At 28.5% G+C, this 18901-nt stretch overlaps 3 protein-coding genes across 13 annotated transcripts; 1 reads left to right on the top strand and 2 right to left on the bottom strand.

The window, feature by feature from the left end:
• Positions 1-61: 61 nt before the first annotated feature.
• LOC124947427 (chitin deacetylase 1) lies at positions 62-4244 on the bottom strand. 3 transcript variants are annotated; one of them, XM_047489526.1, is made up of 11 exons: positions 4108-4213; positions 3065-3257; positions 2418-2552; positions 2223-2327; positions 1788-1931; positions 1530-1712; positions 1319-1457; positions 1132-1253; positions 830-1059; positions 587-757; positions 63-498 (listed from the first exon to the last, which is right to left on the bottom strand). In XM_047489526.1, the coding sequence occupies exons 2-11, from the start codon at positions 3120-3122 to the stop codon at positions 220-222; spliced, it is 1566 nt and encodes a 521-aa protein (XP_047345482.1). In that variant the 5' UTR covers positions 3123-3257; positions 4108-4213; the 3' UTR covers positions 63-219. The 3 variants fall into 3 exon arrangements, with proteins under 3 accessions (XP_047345483.1, XP_047345482.1, XP_047345484.1); XM_047489527.1 differs by lacking the exon at positions 2418-2552 and having other exon boundaries at positions 62-498; XM_047489528.1 differs by lacking the exon at positions 3065-3257 and having other exon boundaries at positions 4108-4244.
• On the top strand, positions 3584-8051 carry LOC124947435 (sarcoplasmic calcium-binding protein 1). 5 transcript variants are annotated; one of them, XM_047489542.1, is made up of 6 exons: positions 3584-3779; positions 4150-4688; positions 5675-5841; positions 5916-6045; positions 6111-6214; positions 6292-8051. In XM_047489542.1, the coding sequence occupies exons 2-6, from the start codon at positions 4637-4639 to the stop codon at positions 6418-6420; spliced, it is 582 nt and encodes a 193-aa protein (XP_047345498.1). In that variant the 5' UTR covers positions 3584-3779; positions 4150-4636; the 3' UTR covers positions 6421-8051. The 5 variants fall into 5 exon arrangements, with proteins under 5 accessions (XP_047345498.1, XP_047345497.1, XP_047345500.1 ...); XM_047489541.1 differs by having other exon boundaries at positions 3584-4688; XM_047489544.1 differs by lacking the exon at positions 3584-3779 and having other exon boundaries at positions 3813-4672.
• On the bottom strand, positions 7081-18667 carry LOC124947421 (NPC intracellular cholesterol transporter 1). Of its 5 annotated transcripts, none has more exons than XM_047489512.1 (20): positions 18267-18666; positions 16674-17025; positions 16247-16539; positions 15927-16119; positions 15008-15139; positions 14042-14161; positions 13739-13956; positions 13339-13640; positions 13022-13219; positions 12751-12949; positions 12373-12670; positions 12143-12270; positions 11818-12075; positions 11586-11749; positions 11407-11519; positions 10731-11320; positions 10435-10623; positions 10270-10357; positions 9925-10016; positions 8646-8789 (listed from the first exon to the last, which is right to left on the bottom strand). In XM_047489512.1, exons 1-20 carry the CDS (start codon positions 18390-18392, stop codon positions 8784-8786), a joined length of 4059 nt encoding a protein of 1352 aa, XP_047345468.1. In that variant the 5' UTR covers positions 18393-18666; the 3' UTR covers positions 8646-8783. The 5 variants fall into 5 exon arrangements, with proteins under 5 accessions (XP_047345466.1, XP_047345469.1, XP_047345468.1 ...); XM_047489511.1 differs by having other exon boundaries at positions 8651-8789; positions 9850-10016; XM_047489510.1 differs by lacking the exon at positions 9925-10016 and having other exon boundaries at positions 7081-8789.
• Between the last annotated feature and the right edge of the window lie 234 nt (positions 18668-18901).

The raw sequence follows: 18901 nt of genomic DNA, 5'->3' as shown, positions 1-18901 counted from the left end.
ATAGATTTGGTAAGAAAAGAAATATTTTTTGTTTTTCATTATGTACAAAACTATTTTACGTAAAAAATATAAAAAGCAATCTTTTTATTAAAATATATCTTTTATAGTTTTCCTTTTAAATAAATAACAGTCTTATAGTTATATTAAATATAGTACAACTATATTAAACAGCAACTTCCCAAAATATGTCTGATGATATATGTATTATACATTCTACGTTTAATCTTGTCCAAATTCATTTCTTAACCATGGATATTCTTTTGGGCATTCAAAACAAGTGTATAAATCTCTGTAAGACTTCAATATTTTACTAGGAAGTGAACAAGTTGTAGGTACATCGCATGCAATTTCAAATTTTTCAAATTGACGTTCATTGCATTGCCATGATTCAAATTTGTGAAGTTGATCTATGGATGTTGGAGAACGCATCCATTTTATAACTTGTTGACTTGTTACAAAATAGACGTCAGGTAGTCGAAGTACATCTTCCAAAAATTTCTAAATATACATATAACAACATCAATAAACATATATTTAACATATAGAATTTATGAAGGCATACAATAGAACTTGAAGAATATCTTACATTAAAAGCATAAAAATATGTTGAAGTTTGAAACCATGATGTATGGAAATGAAGACCCATAGGCGCACGATTGCTAAGGTAATGTCTTTTGAAATTTAACATTAACATTTCATAAACATCTTCACCTGATAAATTAGATGGACAAGAATCCATTGCTGCACAAGTGTATTCCTAATGTAATGTGTATATTTATTATTTAATCAATGATTCTTTAAAATTTCTTAATTTACAATGATTACTTACACCTGCTACAAATTGGTTTAACGGAAGTTCCCATACACCAGGATAAACACGTGTAGGACAGAGCTGATCTGATCCTGCACATGCATATGGTATCTTATAATCAAGAGTATAAGGCCATATTGGTGTATTTAAAAATGGTACTACTATGGATGAATCATACACAAATCCGAATTCCAACATCATTAAAAATTGACGGTTCCATCCCACTTGCAAAAAAGGTGCTCTTAATCCTGAAATGAATTCCAAATATGTGAATTGGAATTTTACTTTCACTTGTACTCTATATAAAACATAAGACAAACCTTTAATATCCTCTATCCTTACAGCAGCATATTTGTTAATAATATTTGCAATACCAACCATTTCGTCAAACCAATCTTCAACAGTTGCATTTCGCGACCACCATTCTTCTGGTCCACGATGACTATAAAATATAAAATTTTGTGACAGAGTCTAACAAACATTATTTTTAAAAAACAAAATATTTACGTAATTGAATGAACTGCAATTTCGTGACCTTTATTCCACAAATATTGAACATCTCTATAATTAGTAAATTGATGGCTGACATAAAAAGTTCCACGAATAGAACAACCATTTGGATTTTTCTTATCACTTGAAAATATCTCTAAAATAATAAATTATAAATAATTTGTTAACGTTAATATATATTTCATACAAAGAATGTAATCAAACTTACTTGTAAAAAGATCAAAATTTTCCGCATTGATAGCATCACTGAAAGTAATGGTTATCATTTGCGGAATAGCTGTAGTTGATAAATTTCCTGGTACGCGTGTACCATCTTTCGAACAAAAACAATCTGGTAATTGACATTTTTTTTCATCACACGTAGATGCAGCTCTTGGATCATTTCGCATGTCTATGATTAATATAATTTAAATGATAAAATCATATTATAAACGTAAATTTATTTATGATCATTACTTTTACTCACCACACCAACTTTCGTCTGATCCATCAGGACAATCGATACTTCCATCACAAAAATATAAAGCTGGAAGACATGTACCATCTCCGCAAGCTAAATTTTTTTCATCGCATTTACTATTCTCGAGTAAAGGTTTTGGCGATTGTGGCTCTATAAAATACATTCCAAATTTCAATAAATATATTCGAAATAATTTTAACATTAAAATCGAAAAATATCATTTTAAATAAAAATCAGAATGAATTGATTACACTGATGAACAATAAAATAATTTACTCTTTTATAACACGATAACTGGCTAATTTATAATGATAAATGATAAAATATTCGGTTAAATAGGAAATGTGTTATAAAAAATATATATTAACTAAATACTTCTGTTTTAACTAAATTACAACATAAATAAGAAACAAACACATAAAAATTTAATAAGAAAAATACCTAAAGTTACATCGCAATTATCGACGTTCATCTTGTAGTCGCATATTTGTCGAGTCACATCAAAAAGTAATCCCTGCGAGCATTTAAATTCGAATACTTCATTGTCTGTAAATAAATTAAAACAAAAGTTAATAATAGATTTGTATATTAAAAAAACATTAGAACATAACAATAAGAAACTATTTATCAAATTACCTAAACACAAAAAATATTTAGCACATTCGGAAGATGACCAAACATTATACGCAGGTCTATTTGGATTTCGATAAAATTTATCGTTATCGATGCAAGGCGCATTTTCTATCTTTTCCGTCGCCTTTACCGCGATGACTGAAAAATGAAATATATTACAGAGAAATTCAATGAAATGTAACGGTTTTTACTGAATGGTAAAAACATAAATAAGTTTCTCCGTAATTAGTATCGAAAATTCATTTAAAAGATTCACAAGTGATCTCTGTTTATTGGACTGATCACGATAGTGGGTTAACGTGTCAATGGATTTTTGCCCGCGGCAAAGAACGCACCATACCTTCTTTAGATCGTCAAGTGTATTTCAAAGCGACTTTTGTTCTAATTAGTTTTATTTTATTGATCGATCGATTTTATTTTGTGTTAAATTTATCCGGAAATTACTTTCGAAATGATATAATTCATTTTGTATATGCTAATTATAGTGATATACTAAAACTACGATACGAGAAATCGTTTATTTAATAAGATAAATCGGTTAAGTATCATAGGAAAGTATGATCGGAAAATAAAAATTATTAATTAAATCGATAAAAATTCTTTTTAAATCGGTTAATGACGTGACACGAATCCAAAATTATTTAACTCACCGGAAAAGCCAAGCAGAGCAATGATCAACGAATGAAACCTCGATCTCATGCCGATCATTCGGCGTGCAACGATCTTCCTACGAGAGCTCGTACTTTCAAACTAACACCTCTCACTTTAGTGATGCTTTATATGACGATTATTCGATTGGCCATTTACTAAGGAGTATTTCTTTTTTCTTTTTTTTTCTTATTTCTATATTTATTTAAAAATTATTAAATCGATCAATACGATATCGAATTTGAAGATTGAATATATAGGACATAGAAATGAAGATATGAAAATGCATTTTGATTAATGATATTGACGTGCGATATTTCTTTAATTACGTTGGGTAGACGTAAAACGCATTGATAAATATTGTGAGAGCTTAAAATTTCCTATTTTCTATTTCTATTTCGACACCGGAAATCTGTATCTATTCAACGAGCCAACTAGAGATGATGCAATCGCGGAAAATTGGTATTTTACAATAAATGTTTTCATCATCGCCTACACCTGTTCCTGACTCCTTTGTTTATCGTTTTCGGATATAGACAACGGGTACATGGATATTAAGCTTGCAAGAGATAAAATTAGTGATCTTTAGTAATAATGAAACTACATCGAATTGATTACATTTGCAAAGTGAAAATAAACAAAATGTAGAGCTAATCGACAAAGAACAACGAGGAAGAATTTATAATTTAGCATGGAAAATGTGGAAAATTGTTGATAGTATGTTAAAAAAAAAATACATTTTATATGTTATATAAAAACGAATCTGGATATTCGGCGGAGTTAACTCGCTGTTGTTTCAAACGCGACCTCCTTTGAAATTAGAAACAATCACGAAAGAGCAATGTGTGATATTTAGATTCTTCGGGCCTAGATTGCTTCGCGACAATGTTGAAATTGCCAAATAATAAATGAGACGTATACGAATTCGGGAGAACTAATAGATGACATTTATTGCAATTTAATCGAATTAATAGTCGAACATTACGATAGAAATAAAGTTAAAATGAAGTGTAATTTCTGTGATATCTGTGACACTGATCGTTACCATCTGGTTAACTTTTCTATCATTTCCCTCTCCATCTTTTAGCAAGTGTAACACCAGGACGTCCACTACTACCACCACCACCGCCAGTAATAACGTTCTTCCCTCGGAAGAGAAATCTAAACTTAGATTTAACAGTCCAGACAGTCGACTCGAGTTCAGTGCAAAGCACCATCCTCTCGAGCGACTTTCTCCGTTTGAAATTTCTGTTTTCCTTCTCTATTCCCTCTCTTTTTGTCTCCGAAGAGACAAGTGGTCCCGTGAGAGAGAAGAGAGAAACTGTTATCGAGAGGATTTATCGTTTGACTATTCTTTTAAATAGAAAAAAAAAAAGAGAGAAAGAGGAAGAGTTAAAACAAAACTAAAAAAAGGGAGAAAGAGAAGGAAAAAAAAGAAAAAGAGAGAGAGAGAGAGAGAGAGAGAGAGAGAGAGAAAGAAAGAAACGCAAGAAAATAGGAACTTTATAAAAGCGAAGAGAGCGAGTGTGTGCAAGGAGTGCGCACGTATCGCTTTGCGAACATCGTAAAGAAGGATGGCTTACAGCTGGGATAATCGCGTTAGTTTTATTGTGAGATTTCTGTATGGTTAGTACACGCCGCTGTTGCCCTTTCCGGAGAGCAGGAGCATGCGTGTGAAAAAAATCAGATTCTTTAGTATCCGTGCTTGTAACCACGTGGATACCACGTACAGACAGTCCAAATATGCACTTTTTATTTATTTTTGACTGATATATACATATATACTATATAACATTCACGAACTGATAATTTTTTTTTGTTTAACTTACGCTCAAAATTATGTTCGACTAACATTGAACTTCGACTATATGATAAAAAAATGAAGGAATGTTGGACCTGGTGTGTTTTTGAATTTGCATAAGAATAATAAGATAATATGTATATGTATTATTTCATCAAACCTGAACTTATATTTCTATTTTGTTACTAACATCGTTAAAAAACTACATTATCTGGATGGTGTTGTGGAAATTTTTCGATCGTATTTTAATATGAAAAAGGAAAAGAAAAGGAATTAAAGTATACCACAATGTCGTATCAATGTCCGCATTTCGTTCATGCCAGATCTAAATCGGTGCTAAACTTTGTTTTATGACATAATCATGCAACTTGGTTCTTGTTATCTCTATACATATAACATTCTATACCTTCTATTTATGAACGATGAACGTTCATTACGTTCATTACGAACAAAAAATTCAATAAAACATGAAATATTATAGATGAATAAAATGATATTGTTTTTTTTTTGTAAAACTATATACATGCGTATCATTTTTTGTAATTTTTATACACGATCTATAGTTTTGAAAATCGAAGCATGCGTTTAATGACGCCTACAATACTTTAAAACGTACAAATTTGAAAAATTGCCAATGAAATAGCAAAAATGTGCTAAGAAATAAATTGGCACGATTTGATTGATTTGTTAACTAACTTGGCATATGTGTATATATATACATATACAATTTAACTTTATAAAATACTATATTTAAAAAACAAATATCTAATTTTGTAATATCTATAATAATATAGACAATCATGTCATTTAGATATCGATAATAATGGTATACTTGAAAAACACGATTTTGAATGTATGGCATTAAAGATGACGTTGATCGAAGGAAAAGGAGAATTCAATTATAATAGATATCAAGAAAATCTTCATATAATGCTCTCTTTATGGGAAGAGATTGCAGAATTAGCAGATTTTAATAAGGTAAATAAATAATAAGTAAATACTAAACTAAAAGTCTGGATCCAATTAATATTCTCTTAACAATTTACTTTTAGGACGATATAGTGACAATAGAAGAATTCAAGGAAGCCGTTCAAAGAAGTTGCGTCGGTAAAGATTATCGAGATTTTCCACAAGCAATGAAAATGTTTATAGACAGTCATTTCAAGATAGTTGATTTAAATGGTACGTTTATGTGTATGCGAGTAATAACTATTTTTAACTTATTATTTGAATGTTCTTTTTTTTAGACGATGGTGTCATTGCTGCTGATGAATTTCGATACAATTGCGTTACTAGAATAGCCGTGGATAACGTGAATATTCTCGATGAAGCTTATCAAAATCTTCTCAACGTAAGTTTCAATTTTACTTTTTATTTCTTTATTTTTTGTTAAATAATAAGCATTACTTAAAAATCATGTGTCAATAGGACGACGATAGAAGACGTGGCGGTTTAACTTTATCACGATATCAAGAGTTATATGCACAATTTTTGGGCAATCCTGATGACAACTGTCCAGCAGTGCATCTATTTGGTCCTTTACATGAATTGTGTTAACAAATTGTTGAAAAATTATAGTAACCTTTTTGTGCGTGCACAAAAGACAACGTATTTAATTTAATTGAAATATGGGAAAAAATAATTATAACACATGATACAAACAGGAGAGAATTTATTCTTAATGTGTTAACAACACAATTCTCTCTCCGTTAGCTTTGGTACCCTTAACACGCTGTTTATTACGATGGATTAATTTGATGCCTATCCACTTTATTTAATGTATTGCAGATTGATCTCAAAACCATCAATGATATGCAATCTCTTAGAAGGGTTATACATTGTTAAGCGAATCCAAATATATTACTTCTCATATATTATCAGGCGATAAACATTTATATTGGATTTGCGATATCATTCACACATCGAATGTATACTTTACATAGAATATTGAATTTACGTAAGATAATCAACAAGATATACAAATTTAAAAGACAGAATAATACTCCGTCCTCTTTTGGAGCATTCATCTGCATGTAGTATATCCTAGTAATATTTTTAAATGTATCGACTAACAATTTCACCTATTGAGTTTGTAACATGTCTATTTACTGTTTGTAGTTAGTATAAAAGTTATATTTCATATAAAATTTATATACTTAACTTTGTGAAAAAAGTTACAAATTCTGAAGGAAAAAGCATCACAAACACCGTGTAATATACTCGTGTAAGATTAATTATTCATTCGTCAATTTTTCATTTACAACCAAACAATACTGCAATAAGTCATACTACGTATCGCAAAACAGAATATCTATAAAGTGAGTAATTAAATTTACTTGCTAAAAAACGTACACGTTAATACCAATAATCACATTAATGAAATAGTACACATTACATATTATCGATGAAAGCTATTATAGAAATTTAAAGTAGATCGGATATACTGTTTACAGTAAACAACTAACCTCGACTGTAAAAAAATATAATGACATAATGATTTCAGACAAATCATATACGTTATATAAGCGCAGTCATGGTATATCTCTTTTTAACCTTTTCTCCAATTATGTATTACAATCATGTTGCCTAAATTTGCTAAAAACTCATTTATTTACTATGAGAATAATAATTTAATTTACTCTTAACATTATATCCGATACAAAATACTTTTGCAAATTAAAAATACTACTATTTGTATAATCAATAATTCTTTCAGTTTGTAAAAGATCAAAAGAAACAAATGTGAGACAGATTTTCATATACTGATACCGATACAATACATTTATTAATATAATTAAATAAAAATATATGCGCCGATAATTTCATACCCTTTTAAAAGAACATGTTTTCACGATTTTATTTATTTAAAAACTGCTTCATAATTAATTTTCCAATAATTTCAATTACGGACGGCAACATTCATTTGGACAAAATGATGTGGACATTATTAATGTTCGACGTTATTTGAATATAAAATAATAATTTAGATATTAACATATGTATTAATATTACTTGTATATATTAGAAAATATAATTATATGTACCAATAACTATCTATAGATCTAATTAATTAAAAATTTAGGCATATTCTGAATGATATAAGTAACATCAGTATCAGAATATATGATCAGCCTCACAATTTATAAGAAATGCAAATCCTACCATGCTCTAAATAAACAATAACAAAATTAATACAAATGCATGTAAATCATGTGTGCCCGATAATAAAGGACTAGATTCCTATAAAAATGGAACCTTTAAAAAGAGGTCATTTACTAACCGAATTATGTAAGTATTGAAATTACCCTAATAGGAAGTTTACCTATAAGTTTAATAAAATAAAGAAATTATAAAATCTTGCAGAAAATAAATAATTTAAAGCCAAAAAAAATCTAAATATGTAAATTTGAATTTCTTTTTCTTTTTAGAAATACGAAATGCCAATATAATAAATAGCAATAAATCATCAATTTCGATGCTACAAATAATCACTATTGACGTTCTTTGCTTGTATTCGCCGCATTTATAAGGCATAGCTTCCACGGAAAAGATAATATATATAAAAAAATTAGTATGTAAATCTAATTTAAAGACGAGACTTACACAAATGTCTTCCTACTTGTTTAAGAAAGAATAACTCATTTTCTAACAAGAAAACAAACATTCTTGTTGCCTTACTTTTGTTTCAGTCTCTAGACATATAAAAATTGTATTAATTTGATTGACAACGATTTAACGCTAAAACGTCACATGATGGTTTATCGCATCGATGTCATTCACACTGGAGTAGGAAGTGGTTGGTTGTTGATAGATATCGTCTTGGAGAAGAGGAGAGTTGACATTGTGACACCTCTGATTCCTAGAATTATGTTTAGACCTGTTGGAGCAGTGGTGGATTGTCCTGGCCCCTCGGCGTGACATCACGCCTAAAATTATGAGATTAATATTATTAATAAACAACAAAAAATAAGTGTATATTATACTCTAACACATATAAATGTATTTCTAAAAAAAAACCAACAACAACACAAAAATAAGATTTAAAAACTTCGAATATTAAATTACTAAACCTATCCATGATAAAAATATTTTAATAATTCCATTCTTATGTTTTCTATTTTGCTAACCAATCACAAGAGCTCTTTAATAATGAAACTGATCAATCAAATGTAAATTGTAAACATATTTAACATGAAACATTAATATCGACAAAAACATAATTCTAATATAACAATAATTGACACATACAACATTTCTTCCCACACTCATCAATGTGAAAACAGCTGAATTTAACAAATAAAGATAGAATAATTCTATAAAACATTTGATCTTGTATATGTAGCAGCAAATATAAGATATTACGATATTTTTAAATAATTATTTCATTTAACTGCAAACAATATTCTGAATGTCTAATTGTCTACATATATACAAGTGATTAAAACTGCAATTGTATGCATATTACAGTTGTAATAATATCCTAAATATAAAAATAGAGAATTATGTTATTTGTTACAATAATATAAAAAAGTAAGTATAATTTATGAATATGATGATATGTATAATATAAAATACTGAATTAAATATGTGATAATAAATAGTACATATGACTAAAAAAACTATATATTATATTCTTGCAAAGAATACAATTCTTGATTTCATTTCTATCTCTATCTTGAATAAAAGCTCATTAACTAATATACCTAGAGAATAAAAATTAAAAATAAATGCAATAAAGCTAAAAAGAAGAATAAAGAAGAATAAAAAAAATGTAGTGTTAAGTGTTAGCATGAAAGATAGAGGAGAAAATAGTTTGAAAATGTTACAGACAATCACAAATATCTTTAGATACAAACAAATATAGTACAAACCAATAAAGTTTGTCATGATTACAATAATTTATCTTTTTACTTTTATTTAGAAATAATACTTTTATATTTGAATAATAGTACAAACTTTTAAGTAGTTGTTTAATCTCCTGCATACCTATCTTTCATATTCAAGCACTCTGAAGGTAGGTGTAGTTGTGGTGGGTGTGGGAGGAGAATTGAGTTTGCTTACGCGATGATTTAAAGAGGTTTCTTGCACACTGTCCAAATTTCCCCGTATTGCTCTCTTGTGATTGGCCAGCTTCTCTTTATTCATGGGTGAGCCTAAAATGACCAGGAGCTATGATGCTAGCTCATTTTATTTTATATGTTATATAATGTATATTTATGAAACTAAAAAATTTATTATGGAATGAAAACAGTACTTATTTATTTCGCAAATATCAAGTTTCCAAATATCAAATTAAAAAAAAAAAAAAAACAACTATTAACTGTACAATTAATATCCGTATTTATATTATAAGAATCTAATTTTCTTATAATGTTATCATTATTATTAATATTATAATTGTCTTACCAATATAACTAAGTAACACTGGTAAGAATATTAAACCATGTGCAGCGCCAAACAAGACAATTCCCAGATACATCCTAAAGTAAAATACCTGCAAATATTTTTTTTGGTTATAAATAATGATTCCATGTTTAATTTATACCTACAATGATATGCTAAATGAAATACCTGGAATATTTGACTTTTAGCGAAACCAAGTACTATAATACCACCAAATTTGGTAAGTGTTATACCGCTAAATATAGAACTTCCCATATTTGTTAAAGCGTCAGCCACTCTATCAATTCGAGTTGTTTTAACAGATACGGAAAATGAATGCACTAAGTGACTACAAAATTCTACAGCTATTCCTAAAGCCTAGAAAAGGATAAACACTTTAATCGTTATTAAATACAAATATACAGATACTATATATAATTCTGTAATATTTCTATTTAATTTCAATATTTGCGAAATGCACATACCATTACGAGATTTACTAGTGATACAGCATTTAATGTAATATGCCACCAATACATTAATCCTCCAATATTGACCACAATCATTGTAATTGTTATCAAAACGACCAAAGAAGAGAAAATATCTAAACCCATCAATAAGAATGTCACAACAAAAATGGCAAGTAAAGAAATGCCAAGACTTTTCAATGTATCTGGCCACATAGTTAAATACTGCTCATAAAATACGTAGAAGATACTGTAGGGAAAAACTTCTACGCTTCTATTTTCTCCCAGACGTGTAAGATGTACATTAATCATATTTGTTATATTTGCTGAAACTAGTCGCGCTGCTCTCATTGACTCATAATAATCTGCAGATGTTTTTAAAATTGTATGATAGGCCATAAAATAGGATGCTCCTACTGTAGATAAACCAGAATTTGGGTCAGTAATATAATTTACACCATGCCCATAGGCAGCATGGCCACCTTTAGCACAAGTTTCATCTGGATTATCTTCTAAAAAGAATGATATATATTTTTGGAAATCCATTGGTACTGGTCTACCATATTCATTTTCACTTATATTGCATATAGAACAATGACTGGACATATCTGTAAATTTTTATGTTAATAAGAAGTCACGTTCTACTTGAAAACTATAAATGGAGTAATATAAATATATATAAAATTCTCTGTACCTGTATGTGGGCAAAAAGAATTATTTGCATTGAAATATTTGCAGCAACCAGTTAACTGAGACCAATCAATATAATCATCTAGCCAAGATGAAGCAGGTTTTGCTATATATGTACTGTAGAAATAAATAAAATTTAATTTATTTATCCTTTTTATTGAAAATCAGTGTGTAATTTGTTACCTGTTTGATTGTTTGGATGCAGTAAATATCTGGGTAGATACTGAATCACTGTTACAATATTGACCACCACAAACTAAATTTTGTTGGCGTGTATCAGAGTAGTTCAAACCATCTTTAACAACAAAATATATCGGTGGTCCAATTGACAGATAATTATTCAAAAACTGTACGAAAAAAAAATTAATTATAATCATTTCATTTCTTAATTAAATAATTTTAGTATTTGACTTACTTTAAAGTATTTCAGTACATAACTATCTTCAGGCATAGAAAGTTCTTGATCTAAACCAATTTCAATATGTGGTACAACTGCAATGCTGGTACAAAGCCAACCGAAGAAAATCACCATTACAGATGTGCGTACCCATTTTTTTAATAATAAAGGAACATATGCTACTTTAAATATTTTATATAAAATTCCATCTACCACTTCTTCACCCGTGTCTTTCTTTGAACCATGGATGAAACAACATACATCAAGTCTATTGTTCTAAAACGAAAATATTAATGTAACATTACCTTTAATAAGAATTTTTAGGATATAATACAATACATACCATTTGTCTAAATGTATCTAAAGCTAATAAACTGACAAAACATGTGACCTGCAAAATAAAGTCCACCAATAATGCCATACCAGCATAAAGAGCAAAAGCTTTCACAGCAGGCATATCAGACAATCCACCTATTAGTCAAATAAATGCCATATACATATATATTAATATTACATGATTGAAACTTTGTATATTTTCATGTTATAGATAAGATATATACAGCTAATGCATACCTAGGAAAAAGCAACAACTTTCTGATACACTTGTAAGTAACATACTAGGTCCAATTTGACCAAGTATACGACCTATATGTTCCGGAACTGTTTCATTTGGTCTTCGACTTTCTCTTTGATGTGTTTGTACCATAATAAAGATATTATCAACTCCAACGGCAAGTACAAGGAATGGAATTACTTCGATTATGATAAGTGTTGCCGGAATGCCTACAAATCCAAATAAACCAACAGAACAAATAACAGATGCTAAAACTATTAAGACACCTCCAAGACCAAGTGTAATTTTTGAATCAATCTGAAACAAATCAATGTTTGAAATAACATTGTATTTTATTAAAAATGTTTCAGATTATATATACTAAGCGTAATGCTTACCAAAAGCCGACTACAAGTTCTAATTTGACCAAGAGAGATTGCAATATATGCAAACATAATAATATAAGAAACAAGAATAGTCAGTATATCTGATTGAGATTCACGATTTAGTTCATCTTCAATCGATCTTTCAGAGGTATATGCTATGTCCATATAAGATGGTATCTTCGCTGATACGTTTTTCATAAGATCGATGAAACTATAGTAAACAATATCAAATATTTAATTATTGTTCATGATTATTTTATAATAAAGTATTTAGTGATATTACCTTTTCTCCCATTCTAAAGCTGGCAGTAATTTTGTTTTGTTATGATAGTTGTTTACAAGAATAGTAAGAATAACAGCTGTAGCTTTTTCGTATGATGCATTATGCAAGTCTTGTCCTGACGAAAGGAAGCCACCTACAGCAATAGCAGGATCAATTGGCCCACCATACGGCGCAAGACAATCAGGATTGTATGCATTTCTGAAAATACATTATCAGAAATTTTAAAAATATTTTTTAAGTATTTTCTTTTTAAATACAAACATTTAAAGAATATATATATATATATATATATATATATATATATATATATAACTTACTGTGAACACATCACAAAATGATCTAAGTAATTTACAGTATAATTATCTTCAAGAGTTGATATATCAAACTTTTCTAAATCATTTTGCCAATAACCCCAAACACTTTGAATAGCACATTCTTCTACTGTTGGTTGATCAGTAAAAGCATTTCTTAATGGTGCAAAACATATATCACTTAAAGTATAATTACTAGGAGTCAAAATTTTCTTAATTTTTTCTTGCAGTTCATAAACATATTTGAAAACATTTTTATTAAATATGGGTCCAAATGTTACAGGACCATTAGAAGTATTATGTACGATCTGAAAAAGTTAAGATATTAAAATATAGTATTATATTAACTTAGTTATTTAACAATATATGAAATAAATATTGTTCTAATATTGTAATTTTTACTCACATTAGGTAAACCCAAAGTACTTATAATAATTTGTTCAGTTCTATAAAATGGTTCAAAATGTTCATCAAAATATTCTCTCTCAATACGTGAGCGCGAATATGGTGATGCCCATAATTCTACTGGATCTGTAGTAACATTCATATACTTTATTCCATGTCCCAAACCAACAATAAAAAGAAATCCAAGAAAAAGTATTAACCATGGACGTGATGCACAAACTAGAATAAAAAAAAGTATTTGTATTAAAACAAAGGCAATAATCATGTAATCATAAGTCAAGTTTAAGTCACCACGTTCATTTACCTGTACCCCACCAACAGAAAAATTCTTGTAATAATTTATCAGTGCCTGCACCTAATCTTTCAATAAAAGTAGATTGTGTATCTTCAAAGCCAGTAGGTAATTCATCAGCTGATATAACACCTGTAAAAATGAATGTATGAACTCTAATGATTCCTGATTACATAAATATGTGAGAACAAATTTTGTATGCACATAAAATGACAATTAAACATTAAGCATAAATAAAAGCAATATTATATCATCTCTTTAGTGTTAGCACTTATTTAGCTGCAAAAATAATTTTCATGATAGTATAAGAAACAATAATCTTAGAATATCATAAAAATGATCCAAATATACATTATTAAATGCATAGAATTATAAAAAAGAGAAATAAATAACGTAGATTTAATTATAGCAAGTAATGTATATATATATATATATATATATATATATATATATATATATATACATATATATATATATATATATATATATATATATACATATATATATATATATATATATATATATATATATATATATAAATTAGAACAATATTATGATATTTGCATATAATAGCACATTTTCTACAATTATAATAATAAATAATAAAAATTATATAAAAGTGATTACTTAAAAAGAAATTTTACTACGTCAATAGAAGAAAAGAAAATTAGAACACTTTAATGTAAATACTTATTTAAACAATATTATTAATGTAGTAAATGTAATAATTAAAATAAACTATCTTTCTTGAGCATAACGTTTTTCTTTGTAGTTTTTATTTAATCTTATCTGCTTAATAGATATATATTATTTGTATTAGAATTATTTATGATTAATGAAAAAAAAACTAATAAAAGAAATCACACACACAAAGCAGAAAGCGTGAAAAACAAAACTAACAAAGCAAAAACGAATAAATACAAAGAAGAAATACAAGAAGCATATTATCCAGAAAGATTTAGAATTGAGAAAACCTACTGGAACGTTTAGATTGTAGTGGACTGTCTTCCTGATCAGCTGCAAGGGCAATACGAGCACCATCTCCTGGGTGGTGTAAACCAGCTGCCAGGCGCCTACCAACCTGTCTTCCTACCTCCTCCCCTCGTGCAACTATATATACGCACACACCATACATACACAACTAATCAGAAAGTATTTTATTCCAAAAGTACTTTCATATATTTTGCATGTAATGTAACAAATATTAGTACATTCATACTTATTATGTGAAATATGTTGTTATTTCTATACAGATTCAAGAGATATACTGCATATCATTTCACACTCAATATTATGTAAAACAATAAATCTTAATATTACTCAAATTAAGTACACTAAATACTTAACCTTTACACACACACGCGCACGCACACACACACACACACACACACACACACACACACACACACACACACACAGTATAGTCATATTATTTCTGAATAATCTTGAAATAAAATATCAGAAACACTGAATATATATTATTTAAAATTTTGTATGTAAAAAATTGAAAGTAATGATAGATTAAACCACAACCAAAATATAAAGAGTTATATAGATTATAAAACAACAGTAAACACTCAATAACCAAAAAAAGATAACCAATAGTATTAATTTACAAGTTTTCTTCATGAAAAATAAAAACTTGTTTATTAGAGTCCTATGTGTCAGTAAAATTTAGTAATATTAATGCAAGTTAAATTAAATTAGTCACTATAGAATCAAACAGAATGTGTAAATGTATATAAAAAATATAAGCAAAATATATATCATAAAAATATGGCATAAACAAAATAAAAAATGCATAGCATTTTATAGTCACACTATGTGTATTAAGATAAAAATTTGCAATGTTCCTTTTAAATATTTGTTTTAATATTAAATTACTATTGCTTCTTACCAATTTTTTGTCGATTGCTGAAACAAACTTCCAATAAAACAAAAATAGCTGATCCACAAATGAATATAATTATCATTGTAACTTCATATCCATCATAACCAAAAAGACTGAATGGCCTTAGAGGTAATGGAACTGGTTGTGGAACTGGACAGCTATCTTCACAATCTACACAACTACATGCTGGAGTATGCTCCTTATAAATAAACAAACAAAATAGAATATTTGGAGATGTTCTAATTAATATACTTAATATAATATATATTTTACAATATACATTAGTATATGTAAAATCATCAAAATGTGACCAATATTTTACTTACATTCAATGATTTGTTACATGGAGTAATTTCTGGATTCATTGGTTTAAATGAGCCAATAGGATTATCTGTATCAATATATGTAATTTGAAAGGGAACGAAACTATTTGTTGAAGCATCACCCATGTAGTGAAACCATTTTGCTGGAGAACATCGGCTTGAGCCCCATTCCCCACACATAATATCCAAAGCAAGTTGACCTGTGCTTGGAACTGATACTTTATTACAAGATTTATAGGTTCCATCTAGATACTTGTTAGATATATATACATCTATTTTGTTTACATATTCAATACCTGAAAATCAATAAAAATAACAGATGTGACAAATATAGTTAAATAAGATTGAATTTTTCCCAATTATAAGATATATTACATAATTATATTTCTTTCATTGAATAATAATATAAGCAAACAAGAAATATAATTACCATTATCTTTTAATGTTTCTGTAACATTTATAAAACTGCTTTGATGAGGGCTACAAGTAAATTCACAAAAATGTTTGGATAAGTTATCTAAACAGCTAGGACAGCGTTTCAAAAAGTTTGCTGCAAGTTTTATATTCTGTTTTAATGTTTGTAATTGTTTTATGTCACAACAGGTATTTGTTTCCTTGTTTATATCAGTTATTAAATGTGGACACTGCTCAGCAAGCAGTTTTTGTCCTTCCTTATCTAACGGTTTAGCAGGACCAGTGTAATGGCAGTTCTTGATATGTGTATAAATATCTTTATAACATTCCCCATACCAGATACAATGGTCAGTATCTGCACTGTTTACCTGTTTACAAGTAAAGAGATATCAATAATTGTTAAAATATATTCTTGTTATTACTATATATTATATATAACATTAGTTCTTATTTCTATAGAAAAATTAACAAAAGACTTTTATGAATAACATTTTTTAATTATATAATAGTTGGTGATTTAGATCAAGCCTGTTAAAATGTTCGAAGAATGTCACACGAATGCTTTCTATACTTTAATTCTGCTCATATTTCACATTTGTCAACAGTATCTTGGTGTCAAAGCTTTTAATCAATAATCAATAATCGGATAGAACTTTCGTTACAATGTTATATTCCATATAATTTTATACAAAAATTTTAAAGAACAAATTTTATATATAGAAAGAAAAAGGTATTATTATTAATTGTATAACTTTTTAAAAATAAATACTCAATAAATCTATGAAAAACAAATAGAGAATTTCTTACAAAGCATTTGAAATTTGAGCATTTCTTAACTACAAATATGGTTCCGTGAATAAAATACTGAGTCAACTAGATAAGGTACATTCCTTAGTTATTAGTATCACTTTTATTGGAATAGCATTTATAATCACATATTATTAAACTCTTAGTCATTAAGGCGATAACATTAAAACGATGTAACTTCGCAGATATTCATATTATATTTTTGTATGAAGGATCGACAATGTATTAAAATAAAACGAAAATATGTATTATAGCCGTTTAGCTTGGAAAACATCACGTCAATAGCTATTCTGGTCGGAAGAAAGTTTGCACATCTCACAAATATTATTTTATTTTATTATTCTGTATGGAAAAAATTATTTTCGCATGAAAGGTGCAATTATGCCTAAATATAAAAAAGATGTATATATAAATAATTACTTCTTTATAAAATTACATGATTACATGTTGTAATAGAGCAATAAGTTAGATTTATCTTATCGTATTTAATAGGCATATTAAGCTTTGACCTCAGCTCAATAGAAGTCTCGACGCCTCGAAACATTGTTCTTTAACAGGTCAAGAAAACATGGCATAATTAAATCGAATAAACCCCTACTAACGATCGAAAGTCATCAATAGGCTTTCTCAAACATCGGGTGAGGTGACGTCACGGACAACACATACTATTCAAAAAGAACTGTGATTGGGTGTGGTATATATACATTCGTACGCATACATAAGACGATTGTTATTATATACACAAACATCACAATACTTCGGCCTTAAATGCGATATGAAAATAATATTTCGTTGTACTTACAACGCACGTGAACCAGGACAAGGATATCAGAATAAAAAAAATAGATCCAAATGTAATCGATGACGAAGGCCTGCCTGTCAAATGATGACCTCGAAGTTTTACATATAAAGTCCGATTCGTCATCATAGCTCTATCAAATTTTGTTATTGACCAAGAGAAAATCTACGCTTCACGTTCGAACGATGTAACGAACGCGGCGTTTTGCACCTTTTTTTATATCGACACTAGAATCTCACGAGTCATGTGCGTTGCAATTAATTTACAACCTATTACAATCTGCACGATGTTTCTCGTCGATGGCAACGATCACTTCTCGAAAATCTCTCGACACTGTTCGATACACTGCTTGTCACACGTCAAGATTAAACTGAAATACGCCATTCGTTGCGTTTCTCTGATGCACGAAGTCTGATTCAGTCGACTTCGGTTATCTTCGGAAAGCTTCGATTGATACTTACCAGCCATTGGTTAATATGTGCATATAAATAAGAGCGCGATTTTTTGTATATTTAAAACTCAAATTACATTCAATCAGATTGAATTATTTGTCTTTAAATTTATACAAATTCTTGATCGAAATAATCGTTCGCCTCTTTGGTATTTTCAGAATTTAATATAAAATTTTACATTTTTTA

This window comes from Vespa velutina, chromosome 3 (assembly GCF_912470025.1).
Source record: "Vespa velutina chromosome 3, iVesVel2.1, whole genome shotgun sequence".
In the NCBI taxonomy this organism is placed as follows: Eukaryota; Metazoa; Arthropoda; class Insecta; order Hymenoptera; family Vespidae; genus Vespa; species Vespa velutina.
Note: the sequence above shows the minus strand (reverse complement) of the source record. Positions and strands in the feature narration are given on the sequence as shown.

Bases quoted from the DNA above. Each gene is read 5' to 3' on its own strand.
- LOC124947427 (XM_047489526.1), bottom strand. From the start codon at position 3,122: ATGATCGGCATGAGATCGAGGTTTCATTCGTTGATCATTGCTCTGCTT. The intron at 2,553-3,064 runs GTGAGTTAAATA...TTCATTTTTCAG, and splicing joins TGCTCTGCTTGGCTTTTCCG to TCATCGCGGTAAAGGCGACG. The intron at 499-586 runs GTAAGATATTCT...ATGTATATTTAG, and splicing joins CATATTTTTATGCTTTTAAT to AAATTTTTGGAAGATGTACT.
- LOC124947435 (XM_047489542.1), top strand. From the start codon at position 4,637: ATGGCTTACAGCTGGGATAATCGCGTTAGTTTTATTGTGAGATTTCTG. The intron at 4,689-5,674 runs GTTAGTACACGC...CATGTCATTTAG, and splicing joins TATTGTGAGATTTCTGTATG to ATATCGATAATAATGGTATA. The intron at 6,215-6,291 runs GTAAGTTTCAAT...ATGTGTCAATAG, and splicing joins CTTATCAAAATCTTCTCAAC to GACGACGATAGAAGACGTGG.
- LOC124947421 (XM_047489510.1), bottom strand. From the start codon at position 18,392: ATGATGACGAATCGGACTTTATATGTAAAACTTCGAGGTCATCATTTG. The intron at 13,957-14,041 runs GTAAATGAACGT...TTTTTATTCTAG, and splicing joins TTTCTGTTGGTGGGGTACAG to TTTGTGCATCACGTCCATGG. The intron at 12,950-13,021 runs GTAATATCACTA...TGTTTACTATAG, and splicing joins GCTTTAGAATGGGAGAAAAG to TTTCATCGATCTTATGAAAA.